Raw genomic sequence first — 14,713 nt, forward strand, 5'->3', positions numbered from 1 at the left:
TCGCTTTACCTGGGTGCGCTTGTCTCATATGGTAGGTGACGGGATAAGGATGAGATTCCCCACACAGCTCACAGATGGTGTCCTTCTCCGGTCCGCCCATTGCGAGCTGTGCCATCTCTCCAAATAGATTTCCCCTCGGCCGCACTTCAGCTTTTTCCCGCTTCTTCTTCTCCTTCTTGGCCTTTTTGCTGTCCTTTTCATTCTCCTTCTTCTTTAGGATGGCGCTCGAACCTGGACTGGGGAAGATCATGTTCTGAGTTGCTGCCTTGATGGTTGCCAAGGAGATATCCTCCCAGAACGCGACCAAGTGCTGCAGGGTCAGAGGCAGGATGGATTTTGCTCTCATGGCGGGATGGGACGTCATTTCATAGGAAACAGCATCCCCTTTGCCATCCTCGCACTTTTCTGGCAATGGCGGTTCCTTTAACATGGAGAGAACCTTGTTTTTGTTGATGCTGCCCATTTTGGAGATGTCCGGACCATGCGGAGCGATGTTAAACATGTTAAGTGCGGAGGAAATCTCAAGGGAGTGGCGGTTCTTGAGTTTGCTCTCCTTCTCCTCGGCACCCTGACCTCCGAGGGAGCTGCGTATGGGTGCGTGCTCTTTGGTCAAATCCGGGTTGAATTTGAGGAAGGACGAACAGGCCATGGCGTCGTGGACAATACCTTCATGCCAAAGAAATGCTGCAAAGACCGCCCGGGAGCATTCTGCCACAGATGGAGACATGGCCTGCTTGGCAGGCTCGCATATCCTCTGCGTGCTCTCACCTTTGAAAAGAGGTCCTGATTTGTCCTTCTTTGGCCGGGCGTGCCGACTGGAGGTTTTGCGGCTGACTTTGGGCGAAGAGCGGCTCTCCAGCTCCTCCTTGACTGGTGCCTTGCCAATGCTAAAGTGCACCTTGCATGAGGCCTCCTCAGAGTCCTGCACCTCCACATTTTCATCATTTGCATCCTCGTTTGAAAGAAGAGTGCTCGAGGAACACACCTCCACCACCTCACTGTGCAGGTTTTCTTGGGTCACCTGGGGGGAAGGAACACGGTTCTCTGTGTTACCGACAACATCTTGGTTTGGATCTTTGGGAGACAGTTTTGGTTTAGGGGAGGTAGATCTGCCTCTTAAAGGCTCTGTAAGAGGAATCTTCTTCTTCCTAAGAGTGTCTGGGTCCAGAGTGTAGGAATCAGACTTGGATCTCTCTCTAGGTGGTTCTAGACGAGCTTTGGATGATGGGCTAACTTTAGGTGGTATGTTCTTGTCATGGTGTGTTGAAGAGGAATGTTGGGAGGAGGTGCTGGAAGGACTGGACCTGCCAGAAGAGGACACTCCTTTTTGTTTAGGCGAGGAGGAGCGGGAGCTGGAATTGGGAGACTCAGACCTATGTCCCGACGTTCTGACGTCTGACTTGAGGGCCTGGAGAGTGTTGTGATTCGGCGAATGAGAACGGCTATGAGAGTCAGAGCGCAGTTTGGCCGTATCGGAGCGCAGTATGAGGGCTTCGCTGGCCGAGAGTGACCCCTCTTGACTCGTCTTGATTCTGCCGTGTTCCAGTGTGCGGCTCCCTCGACTTTCTTGTTTGAGCGAACGGTTCTCCTGGCGGTGTTTGGAGGCTGGGGACATGGACCGTGCACCGAGCATCAGATTCCCTCGCTCACCTAAATGTAAATAACTCAGTTACATTAAACAGAAAACAGAAAACTCAAGAGAAACCATTATACACAATTAAAGGGGATACACGATGCTAAGTCTCAGATTTGTTTTGAATGGATGTGCATTTTTTATGTATTGGTTACAAGCTTTACATGACAAATCAATTTTATTTTAGTATTTTAATAGCAATTTCAACTGATCATGCCTGCTGTGGAGAGGCTCTTATCAATGTTGAGCAGTGTAGTTTATGAAGTATAGCATTTCCGGGAAAAATAAAATATTATTCAGCTCTTATATATAACAATTAAAAAAAATGTTTCCTTTCCTTTGTGGGATATTACCACAATTGTGGGCTTTCAACATACTGACATGGGATCGCACAGTCAGATAATTAGATGACATCAGAGTCATTGTCTGGTGTGACGTACAAAATACTTTATCAGACATTGAACACTGGGAGGGAGAAGTAGGCTAGGTGTCTGGTAACTTCACACTTACCTCAGTTGCAGCTAATAAACTCGACAAAAGGCTGAAAATTAACATGTAGGCTCGCCAGTACACTTTGTACACAACAGTGACACGGGAAATAATGCCAACAATGACAAGTAGTTGAAAATAGCTACCGTTTGTTATAAGGTTGTCTTTTCTTAACACGACGACTTCACTGTGTGAATCTGTAAGCAGGTTACATTTTAAGACTGTATAACTGAGACATTCTGGCAAACATGATAAATCCCCTTTAATTCATTGAATGACAACATAACATGCTGACATGTGACAATAAAAGATGTAAACTGATATGAAAGGTCCAAACAAAAGTGAATGAACACATGAGTATGTATTGAGCCTGTTCATCACAATTACAACGTTTCATCAAGACCTCCTTTTTTGGGGGGCGGAGTGGCCAAATCCGATTTGAAAATGTTTATGTCAAGCTTAGAAAATACAAGCACAGAAAAATCACTTTCTACCCAACCTCTGATCGGTCTGAGGAAGGGCATTGCGTGATTTGACTACCCACCCTTTTGCCTCAGAGCGAGAGATGAGAGAGCGGTGGCATGCCCAGCCGCAGCCACGCCGCTTTTGCGTGCACGCTCGTGAGAAGCAAGGCTGCGTGGTGAATCATCTACAGCGGAAAACAAGTGGCAAGGTAAACAAACAAAGCATGGAATGCAAGGAGGCCACCAGAGCCAGAAAGTGAGAGAGAAGGAGAGAGCCAGAGAAAGCACTAAAGAGGAAATGGGTTTAATAAAGATGATGAAATTGAAAGAGGCAATGCATTAAAGTGTTCTAAAGAGAAGCTGATAGTGAAATTAGTTTTTAAGGCAGAAAATAAGCATGACACAAAAAAAAATGTCAAACAAGAAGAGAGCTACTACTTTGGGTTCTGTCCAATGCCAATTTCACACTTACGAGCTCTGTAATTGTATTAAAAACTGAAGGAAAAAAAACAGTTTAAGGAGGTCATCAGAGACAATAATTAAAAGTACTTTTGTGCGCAAGGGCGGCAACACCCGCGGTTGTCGGGGCAGCTAAAGACAAGTTCCCAAGAATGGAAATGGAGGAGAAGGAAAATTGATGCAAAATGCAGGGGGGGGGGGGAGTCTCATCATCTAATCATCAGAACAAGCTAAAAAGAAATAACTCAGCCTCTTAAGTTTGCACATGCCCATGAAAAATAAGTTTTAACAAGACAGTCTACAATTGAGATTCTAATTCTTGTTTTAAAAAGGTGACTACCATATTTCCTCATATTCACTCAACTGCAGAGTACTATTTCAAGTGGCAGGCTTTTATTTGCACAAATACATTCTATTATACACATTTCAATGTTGTTAATACGATACGTCTAGTAAAGGTAACTACTACTACCTGTTTTTTTTTTTTTTTTTTTTTTTTCCTGAAGGGGGGATCCTTTCGAGGGGTGAAGTTTATTAGATTAGAAGCCAATGTTTGAAGAAATGTTCAATATTTACTTCAATCCAATGTCACCTGCTACTTTTTAAAACAACAATTCAATGATAGACTGGTGAACTTGTTAAAGGTATTCCTGCTGAAGGACCAACACATGAGTGCATGTGATGCCTTACAACACATTCTGAGTGAATGAGGACAATGAGGGAGGTTTAAAAAAATAAAAAATAAATAAAATAAAAGGAGCTGTCTAATCACTGGACACACTTACTCAGAAGCTGTGGTTGCGGTTGAGACAGTTGGGAGGGGGACTGTCCAAACACAAATGGACTGTGGACAAGGGAAGAGGAGGAGGAGCAAGAGGAGGAGGAGGAGGAAGAAGAGGAAGAGGAAGAAGAGGAGGGAGGTTGCGCGGCTTGCTCAAACATTGAGGAAGGAGCTGCTGAGACGAAGGGCCCAGACTGAATGGAATTCAGTATGGCACTCAGCCGGTCACCTGCAAACATGGAGACAGAGGAGGTGGGAAAAACTACAGCTTCAACTATTGGGGACGACTGGGACAGAGGAGGGACACCACAATTGAGGGTGTGGGTAGCTCAATCTTCATTTTAAGTAAGTGTGACATATGTATGGAGTGGCATGGCCCAGAAAAATTAAAGTAGGCTGAACTGAAGAAACCCACAGACGTGATGATTGGCATTGCAGAGGTGTTAGGCATCACTTATCTACATCCCAGTTCTTCAAACATACATTAAAAAAAAGTGACGTTTGAATGGATTGGTGATATTAGAATGTAGCTTGTGAACGAGCACAATGAAATCTGTGGGAGAGGAAAAAAAAAGGCTAACTCAAAAATCTTGGGGAAAACAACTTCACATTGTTCTCTTTTAAAAGTTGTGAGTATGGAAAAAGCGGACAAAGCCATGAAATCAATTTTAATGAGGCACAAGCGAAATTAGTGATGTTTGAGGCGAGACTTCATTAGGTACACCTGCACCAAATAATGAGATCAATACAAGAGCTGCATCAAGCATTCTTCCTTTGCAAATGTAACTGCTACAGTTTTGATAGTCAATTTATGGCTAAAGGTTTGCAGAGGTATACAAATTGCATCACATAATACCGTGATTTTTTTTCCCTCCAAATTATAGTACACACCCATAGCAAGGTTGCTTGCCACATGGGTGTCAGAAGTGAGATTAGCTATTATGTTGCTTGCAACACAAAATATACAAAAGAGTAAAAATTGAATTTCCCCTTTAGGATTTAATCTTGACATGCAGCCATATCATGTCGGCACACCTGTCGATTGTTGAAGAATATATATGTATGAATGGCTGAAACATGACTTTGTAACCTCACCTATGGCACCACCTGTCATCAACCTCACAGAAATTGTTGATCAAATGTCATTGCTATCAGAATTAAAACCTTTTTTGGTTAATTAAGATCTTTAAGATTGAAATCCTCTGTGTTTACAGCAGTAGGATGCAATAATGCTCAGTTCTACATATAACCATGTGTTTATTAATGTGGTTAAAGTCGACAGGTGTGCAAAACAAAAGAATAGAGCACACATTGCTGCAGTCAGACACGATCACAACCACCGGTGTAAGCAGTGGATACAGCAAAGTGAAATTTTAATCACTCTTGAGGGATTTGAATTAGCAAACATTTAAATTAAAATACAAATTGAAATGTGTGTGTATTGTTAAATGAAAACATATCTGACAGTGTCAATCAAAACTGAGCACTAAAATCTCTGTAAAGAAAAGTGCAGGTGTACCTAACGTTGAGGTAGGTGAGTGTCGACTGACTATCAGTCATCAGGGCTCTAGACTGCCTCGAAATGGTGCCATTCTGCCTATAAAGTATGAGGCAATGCAGACGTTTTAATCTACTCACGTCGGTGCAACTAGTACATTTGCAGATTTATTTATTTGTTTTTCTGCTGACAAACGTCCGCTTCACACTTCATCCCATTTCTCAGTCATATAGTGAAAATGAGTGAGATGAATATTTAAAGTCAAGTTACAGTGTGTGCCCCTAAAGCTTTTACTTGCGCCCTTAATTTTTCAAGTGTGCTCCTAGTTTAAAAAAAATAAAAATAAAATAAGTCTGGAGCCCTGGTTATGGTAGAACAGCAGTCAAAATGTGTTGGACCATAAGAGTTGGCGTTGACAACTATTCCATCCCTAAACCGACCTTTGTTGTTGGAGATTCCATAGTCAAAGCCCTGAGCGCCATTGGATGTTGCAGCTCTGTTGAAAGCCTGCACTGAGAAAGGGCTCGGCGGAGGGGTCTGGGCGCCGTGTTCCAGCAGCGCTTGTTCTGCAAGAGCAAATTTAATCATGTTATCAAGACAGCGATTGCATTTGCTGTACAGTGATAATGATGGAGGATGTGGCTTACCCTCGTCATGGCGAAGGTACTGGTTTCCGCCACGGTCTCTGGCCAGTGACCAGGCCTCTCCTTCATCACTCTCACAGTACTCCACAACGCTGTTTTTATCCAACTGCACCCATGTTCCCTCAGAGTTGACCACCTGGTACACACACAACACTCTTTATCCAAATTCTCTAGCTGACACATGCTTTGTCTTAATCCTTATTTATTCAAATCAAAACATAGACTGTATGAGAGTGGATGTAGCCTTTGGATCTGGAAGCAACAAGCTTAAAGTGTATTTATTTCAGTGGCAAAAGAGGGCTGTATCAATGGACAAAAACAAAGTCGGATAAGGGTGTAGGGGGTCCTCGCTTTTAAATTGATACCGACATGGGCAATGAACTGCATGCTCAGTTAGATAAAAGATGGATGGATGGATGGATGGATGGATGGATGTTTTTTTTTTGTTGCCACTTTCTTGTAGCATTTAAAGCTAATTGCAAACTAGGAGCAATTACTGGTGGATTGTTGATTTTCATGGCAGGGCTTGGTTCTGACCACACAAATAGAAGGGTTCCTTGTATGTAACTGACTTTAGCACCGAGTTAGCATAGGTTAGTCATAGACAATGGAACATTTCATCTTAAGAACAAATTTGACTTGTGTCGGTATGGAGGACCAAAAGTGCCAACATTAAATAATTAAATTAAATTGTCAAATAATTAAATGTGTTATTTATTAATTAAATATGGAATTAAATAAACCAATAATTAAATAAATGTGTCATGAAATAATTAAATGTGTCATTTATTAATTAAATATGGAATTAAATAAACCAATAATTAAATAAATGTGTCGTTCATTATTTAAATTACCTATATATATATATATATATATATATATATATATATATATATATATATATATATATTAGGGGTGTGAATTGCCTAGTACCTGACGATTCGATTCGTATCACGATTCACAGGTCACGATTCGATTCGATACCGATTAATCCCGATACGAATGGTCACGATTCGATACCGATTAATCCCGATACGAATTTATAAGTCGATTGTTGCGATTTTTTTCCATTCAAATTTAGAAAATACTATCAGTAAATTTGTACATGTACACTGTAAGATTTGTATGAATATATTTATCTAAAACTTGAGGCTTATAACCGTGAGCCACTGTACACAAACAGTTTGCAATCTGTTTCACATTTGAACAGCATTAAAATAAAAATATTAAGGCTTAATGTGCCGTTCATATAACATTCTTCCATGCTCAAGGTGTGAATCCTAAAAAAAAAAAAAAAAAAAAAAAATCGATTCTGCCGATTATTGAATCGATTCGAGAATCGCGCGATGTAGTATCGCGATATATCGCCGAATCGATTTTTTTAACACCCCTAATATATATATATATATATATATATATATATATATATATATATATATATATATGTATGTATAAAATTATTTGTATTGATTTATTTCATGGTCCTGTTTTGCAGTGTTTCATGAATTATTTTATCTGTCAAACTCGCCCGTCAGTGGCTAAAGCCCAATTCACTCAAATCTTGTCTAGTAGACTGCTTCGTCATGAAGTGGTTAGAAACATGGCGGCTACAGTGAAGATTTTTTTGCTGATATAGAGTGATCGAGGCTTGTTGTTGTGCAAAACCAACATCAAAATAAAAGCGACATTTCTTCTATTTCAATAAAGTACAAATTTGCCTTGTAGGTGTTTACATTGAAGAGTGATTTGCTTCTGAGGCATAGGTCTCGTCATGTCCCGCCTCGACTCTCGCAAAATCTCGCAGTTAATGTAGGCGGTCACATCACGTTGACAGCTCCTCATGCAAGTTAAATGCATATCTTATTTTTACACTTGTATGCAATGTATATTGTATGTTACCATGTTACTTTAGAACGCCTCTGGCGTTAAGAAAACATTTTACATTGACGACAGGTTTGGCACCCATATGTTTTTTCATATATATATATATATATATATATATATATATATATATATATATATATATATATATATATATATATATATATATATATATATATAAATATATTATTTTTATTTTTTTTTTCTTCAATATTTAGGCGTTTTTCCACCAACAATCCCAGGAACTTTGAGTTCTGGGTAAAGGGAGTTCTTGGTTGTAAAAGTTCTGCAGGGAATTTAGAATTGTGTTTCCACAGCATCTTCGAGTTCTCAGTAATTAATTAAAATGAGTTTGATTGAGTCCAGCTAATGTAAAAACAACGCCCCCAAATTTGACCAATCAGCCGTGGCCATTGCAGGCCGCCCCCTCAAAGTTCCTGCCTGGCTCAGCAAGACCCTGTTGCTGAGTTAGTACTTGGATGCCCCCTGGGGATTTTAATTACCCTGGTAATTGTTATTGGTGGAAAAACGCCCAAAATGGATTTTACTAAGGTAAACTGAAAAGTTCTCCAAAATTCCGGCGGTGGAAAAAAAATGAAGTTTTTTTTGTTGGGAACCAACCTTCATTATTCATGGAAAGCGCATATCGGAGGTTTACCGGTGTTTTTGAAGATTTCAATGGTTGTGAATTCTACATGGATTTCCGCTAATTGTGGGGTAGCTCGGTCACTACTCACTATCCCCCCCAATCAGCTTGCGTCCACTGTACATTTCCTACAGGTAAAATTTGATTTAGAAAACTGTTTTCTACTGCAAATGTTTCACTAGATTTGGTATTTGTCACTCACGTCCACCCTCTTTTCCAAATACTATATGGTTAAAAGAGTCAATCTTAGTCACAGAGGGTACATCCACATTTGATACAGTCTATGGACACTTCATCAATCCCAGTGTAACTGCACAGACCATGACAATAATTTGACTGGAGCCGATCTTTCACATGCAACATAAAATGAATCAATTTATATACACAATGTGCAATATTGGAACACAACAGGAGGATTCAATAATTTTGTTGTCAGCACGCCACACTATAAAACCAATGTGGCTTGAGCAAAACTTACTCATTGAGAGGTTAGTTATTGCCAGTTAAATGCACTCAACTCCCTGAAACACTATATCATTTTTTTTGAAAAAAAAAAAAAAAAAACAGAACACAGATGGGAAATATTAAGTGCAGGCTGCACCTCCCCGGTCCGGATGGGCCATTCTAGTGCAGGCTTGTGAACAGCATGACACACTACAGCGGCCAAAACAAAAAACAAAAAAGAGAAGAGTAGGACGACGATCCGTTCAACAAAATTGAAAGTTTGAAAAATCAAAGTGCAAGAGATTCCACCCGCAGCTGTGATAACCTGAGCAAACTGGGAATTAATATAAAAAGGCACAGGCACAGTGTGAAAGATAAAGAGCATGTATCCACAAGACACCCAGGTTACACCGGAAATTTCTTTGAGTGTGGTTTCGTTTTATTTGACCAATGCAGTTCATTACGGAAAAAAAATTCCATCAACCCTGATTTACTTCATTAAGACTTTGCATTTGGGATGAGTGCGTACCTCGCCTATGGCCTTGACCATGTTGCCAAGTACTAACATTCCAATGGGGATACCCCTAAGGTTTGGGCAGCTTCTGATGTTGTGACCAGAGGGGCCGGTCTTCACTACCTTATAAAGCCCCGGTCCGCCGCCCTGCCCTGCCCCGCCCTGCACCCGAGCGGGAGCTTCGTGGGAAGGGCAGCTGCTCACCTCCTTTGTGGTATCCTCCGTCTGGTCCCTGACCTCCTGCAAGAGGTAAGAGCGGGAATAAGAATGAGTGGGAAAGCACACCAAGTACTGTGTGACTTGAAACAATACCAAGTTCAATCTTATTTCAAAGTATAAAGAAACGCAACACTATCCTAATGAATCCCAGCAGATTGCCCCTTGTACACTTGTAATAGTGTATCAAAAACAATTTGGACAAAACTATTGTGACAATTAGAACAAAATGTAGAAATGTAAATATAACTGCTACTCGAGGTCTTTCGAATAGATATGAAGAGTGTTGTCTTTTCTATAACGATAGAAATACACAACTGTCCTAAATCTCTTGGGATTGCATATGAACTGACCATCCTATTCAAATGATGCTATGAAACCAACATTTATCAGTATTTTTCCCATTAATGATTGAGGAAATCAAAAGTCCATATTACCAGGTGCGCCGGAAAATTAACATTCAGACGGAACTGATTTCTATTGATTAATTCATTATGACATGCATCTCAACAATTTTGTCCAGTTGTTTTCAAACCATTTAAGAGGAAAATAAACAATCACCGACTAAATGTGAAGGACCCACATAATTACTGTATGTCATTTTCATAACATGCTAGAACACAAACATGACAAACTGGCCAATCATGCGAGGACTGGTATAGAAGGCTTCAGTTCCATGCAGTTAAAAAACAACACTAATCGCTTCAGGACACTGTGGAGACATTATGATCACCTTCGGCTGACACAAAGATACAAGAAGTAAATAGACAACCATGCAACTTTGGCTCCTCTTCCTTTTGACACAACTACAGAGACCGTGAGAAATAAATGAGATGCTATAAATGGTGTGGGAGAGGTGTGGAGGCAGACAAGCTATTCAACCCTCTCCTTATAAATACAACTCACCTGTGGTGGGAATATAGTTAACGGGGTCCACGACAAAAAGCCGACATCCCTGACTCCATGGCTAGCGTTAAAGACACTCTGAGCAACAGATCGTGAGACAGTCAAGACACACAGCAGAGAAAGAAGAGAAAAACAGGATGGAGGAACAAGGGGAAGGGGCGCTGAAATATTTTTTTGGAAGAAGAACAGTTTTCTCGCCAGTTTGGCTCTTTGAAAAAAATCAGGAGAGACAGCAGAATTTGAAAAAGGAAGAATGGAAAGCACTTCCAAAAAAATCCCCCCACTTGGATGATACGGTGTGTCATGCTGTTCAGACAAGAGACCGTGCACTGGAAAGCCTTGGAGCCCCGAAAGCGAACCGATGCAAAGGTGGAACTGTGGAGCTGCAATTATCTCACTTAAAAGCTTCATAACCGTATGGATCTCATTTTTTGGACATCTCCCATGTCACTCAAACAACTGAGGAGCATCACATTCATAGTGACTTATGTTGCTGGTCAGGGCATGGAGCAGCAAAAAGCAAAAGAAAAAAACAAAACAAAAAAACTTCATTGCGGCATGCCGTAATGCATCAGTGCTAATGGACTGTGAGGGAATGCAGAAAGAGCCCACTCAGCTAATTTACCACAGGATTAAAGTTGCATCTTATTTTTCCGTGTTAGTCAATGCACTTAAAAGTGTGCTTATCTGAGTGCATGAGCACTTACAAGAGGTGCTTTCCATTTCAAGATGTACCATATTTCCTCAAATAGTGGTCTCCATGGACACAGAGTTGCAATTAATCACTAGCTGAATTATTCACATCAATAAACACAACTTGTCAAATAGATTCCTCAACTGTTTTTAACTAAAACAATGGTTGCAATTCCTTTTATTATGTTACTATTACTAGGACAGGTATATAGACATATTTTCCTAAACATATACTGTACAGTATATACAGTACATACTACTGTTACTATACTACTATGTCTACAATTATACCACCATGTATTGACATCATGACCACTACATTACATGGCATCTACAAAGCTGTAGTATAACAAATTTATATAATTAATATTTTTGCAGCTCTTTGAATTGTGATTACTTAAATGTGCATCTTCTTAATGAACTGGGGTATGGTGGAAAATGTCATTTGTTTCAGGATTCAATTCCAAGAGTTTAACTACTTAGTTTTTTTTTTTTTTTCCATAAATTAGTTATTATTTTTGATGATTATAGCTTACAGCTGACAAAAATTCACCACCTCAAGAATTTAGTATATAATATAAGAAATAATATAATTATTAGTTAAATTTTTAAGATAGATATTAGCTAGGAATTGGCCTTCTAAAACTCCTATTTTTAAAGAATCTACGTATCAAATACGACACTTTTTTGACTGAACCGGAAAAATAAATGAGCTTTTCCGCAATATTCAAATTTATTGAGATGCTACCTGTATTTATGTAACACAAAATAAAAACAAAATGGCTTCCCTCATAATAAAAACGGCGAATAGATGCCTGGTACTCTCGACAACAGGGCTGAGCGACTATGGCCATGTTTAATATTATTCATATTACATGTTGTAACATTTTACTGAAGTACTGTGGAAACAGTATGATTTTACATTTTATTAAAAATAAATAAAATCTTAATAGTCGCCTTCCCTTACAGGCACCTGGCAATTCTGACAGTTTATTTATTGATCGAGTCATATATCAGAATTTACTATACTGTAGTAGTTAAAGTATCATTTATTCGTGTGGGGGAAAAAAATCCATAAAAACAACATTTAATAACATTCACATTTATAAAAATAAACAAATAAAACAAACTATCAAACTACAGCCCTGCCCCCTAATAAATGTCCAACGGGCCTTACATGTGCTCACTGAATTATAAGTAAATAAACCTCTGGGGTCACTATATGAGAAAATACGGTACATTTTGGTAAAACTTTAACCACCTTTAAACATCACTTAGCTACATGCACGCTTTTCCTTTGCTGTGCCTCAGTAGAAACTGTTATTCAAACAGATATTACATGCAAGCGCACCGCCCTTCATTAGGTCCAATTAAACATGCTCCGTGTACATTTGGGGAGAGGGCACCAAAACAGGAACCATGTAAAAGCAGTTTTGACACGTAACGAAAAGGGGAGCTGAGATTCTCCCCAAATGAACATCTTCTGTCAGACTGCCTTCTTCTTACTTACATCGGCGGGGACCAGAAGGCTCCTGCCCAGATGCTGGTTAAAAGAGAGGCACCAGGCCTCGGTGTACCCATTCATGCTGGGCACGTACTTCTTTACGGTTTCGTCATTGAGCTTGAGCCACACGCCATCATCATTGTGGATCTAGAGTAGGGGAAGGGGGAAGAGGGAAACAAGCAACAGAGCAGAACACAGCCATGCCGTCCCGTTACTATGGAAACAGGAGGGGCACGAAAAACAAGCCTAAGCAACTCTGAGGCCGCAAGAATGTCTAAAAAAAAGGAGGGATATTTAGAGTTAAATTAGAGGATGAATCTAGATTCCACGAATAACTTTTACCGGCGAACATAATTTGACTTCTTTTAAATTCATAATCCAACTGATGAATCTTTTAGTACTACTACTTGTGAGGCTTCAAGCAGGATGTTCTCAGAGGAAAGTGTCATCAGCTTGACAACAGAAATGCCGACAAGAGTATATCTTTGAAGCTTTTTTTGGGATCAAATACCTGTTGTGAATTTTGCTATATAGCTAATTGTGAGAGAACACAAAGATGTTTAGTTGGACAACTACAGTCAAAAGTTTAAAGAAGCTCAAATTAAGTTCACCAGCAAAGGTTACAGCACATTTTAACTTCATCCTGAAATTTCACCCCAGAGCAAAATATCTGAACTTTTTGTGAGTAGGATATACTGTCCATTGTATGAACATCAAACCATTTTCTTATGAATGTGTTTTATTTTTAGACTTTCAAGCAGCCTCCGAATGCTTTGTAAGGAAGAATGTTTAAAAGAAAAGTGTAAATATTTTGGGCAAGAGGTAATCACCACAACATTTAGAAGCAAAAGAGGATTCATAAACTAGACTATCTGGAGAAAGTTGATGATGGTTTGTGTACTGCACAGAGGAACCTCAAAGATTGACCAAAATCCCCATTTTTCCTAATCTAAATTGAATCAGTCCTAAAACTGTCATCTCTAGTAACTGTCCAGGTAATGTTTTATTTATTGATGAAAATGGATGGAATAACCTGCTTAACTCTTATTCCGCAAATGCAATTCCATTTTAGAGCATTTTGACTTTTTCAATACCCACACGATATTGTATTCAATGATTATATGCAGTGGTCCCTCACTACTTCGCAGTTCAAATACTGTGGATTCACTCTAATCGCGGATTTTTGATTGGGTCCATTACTGCTGCAGGTCATTTTTTTGTAATATCTGACACATCTCTCCTTCATGCAACACAATCTACTATGTAGAATATTTGGTGAATTAATAATAGAATATTTGTTAAATTAAAAAAACATGTTCCATGATAAGTTTAAAAACAGTTTTTCTTTTTTTAATTCTTCTTAGCAAGTTAGTGTCCCATCACTGGCGAGCTATTTTTAGAACAGACCAAAGTTGTTTTTCATACACGCTGGCACCAACACAGTAAGGCCAATGCCTGTGTCTTATTGGACGTGAGGTGTTGAACACTATGGACTGGTTGCCAGCAAATGAGATGTGAAACATAAAACAACCAACCATTTACACTGGTCAATTAATAGTCTTCAATTAACCTTCGAAGCATGTTTTTAGCTAGCGTGAGGAAGCCGGAGTATCCGGAGAAACCGGTTCATATCCTGCACAGGATGGCAGGAGCCAAGAATCAACCTCAGAACTAGCCCACCAAGCTCCCTGGGTTTGAATTCGAACTGCAAATTTCAGAGTCATATAAGAGGTGTAACAGAGGTGGGACGCCTTCTGCGTGTAACGCAAACTTCAAATTTAGCACCCAAGACTCAGTGTGCACACACCTTTGGAACAAGAGCAAATGTTGCTGTCCCACACATTTAGTAAATAATCTGACTGCAAATCCACAACATTTGAGTGATTGTGCACTTTGGACACAGCAACAGTGACAGCTGGGACTGGATTTCATATTTGTCTG

The 14,713-nt window shown here is 39.7% G+C and overlaps 1 protein-coding gene across 20 annotated transcripts in view; it reads right to left on the reverse strand.

Moving 5' to 3' along the window:
• The window catches only part of mycbp2 (MYC binding protein 2), an 84,108-nt gene that overhangs the window by 19,067 nt on the left and 50,328 nt on the right, over positions 1-14,713 (reverse strand). For 7 of the 20 annotated variants that reach the window (XM_077537188.1, XM_077537197.1, XM_077537195.1 and 4 more), the window contains 8 exons: positions 12,779-12,919; positions 10,576-10,653; positions 9,469-9,693; positions 5,972-6,104; positions 5,765-5,890; positions 3,831-4,055; positions 2,667-2,771; positions 10-1,650 (listed from right to left, as the gene is read on the reverse strand). In XM_077537188.1, the coding sequence (XP_077393314.1) occupies positions 10-1,650; positions 2,667-2,771; positions 3,831-4,055; positions 5,765-5,890; positions 5,972-6,104; positions 9,469-9,693; positions 10,576-10,653; positions 12,779-12,919 (2,674 nt within the window). The remainder of the gene's footprint in view (positions 1-9; positions 1,651-2,666; positions 2,772-3,830; positions 4,056-5,764; positions 5,891-5,971; positions 6,105-9,468; positions 9,694-10,575; positions 10,654-12,778; positions 12,920-14,713) is intronic. The other 13 variants (XM_077537193.1, XM_077537191.1, XM_077537207.1 and 10 more) reach the window with 11 other exon arrangements.

The sequence above is a fragment of the Festucalex cinctus genome, chromosome 11 (assembly GCF_051991245.1).
Source record: "Festucalex cinctus isolate MCC-2025b chromosome 11, RoL_Fcin_1.0, whole genome shotgun sequence".
Taxonomy (NCBI): Eukaryota; Metazoa; Chordata; class Actinopteri; order Syngnathiformes; family Syngnathidae; genus Festucalex; species Festucalex cinctus.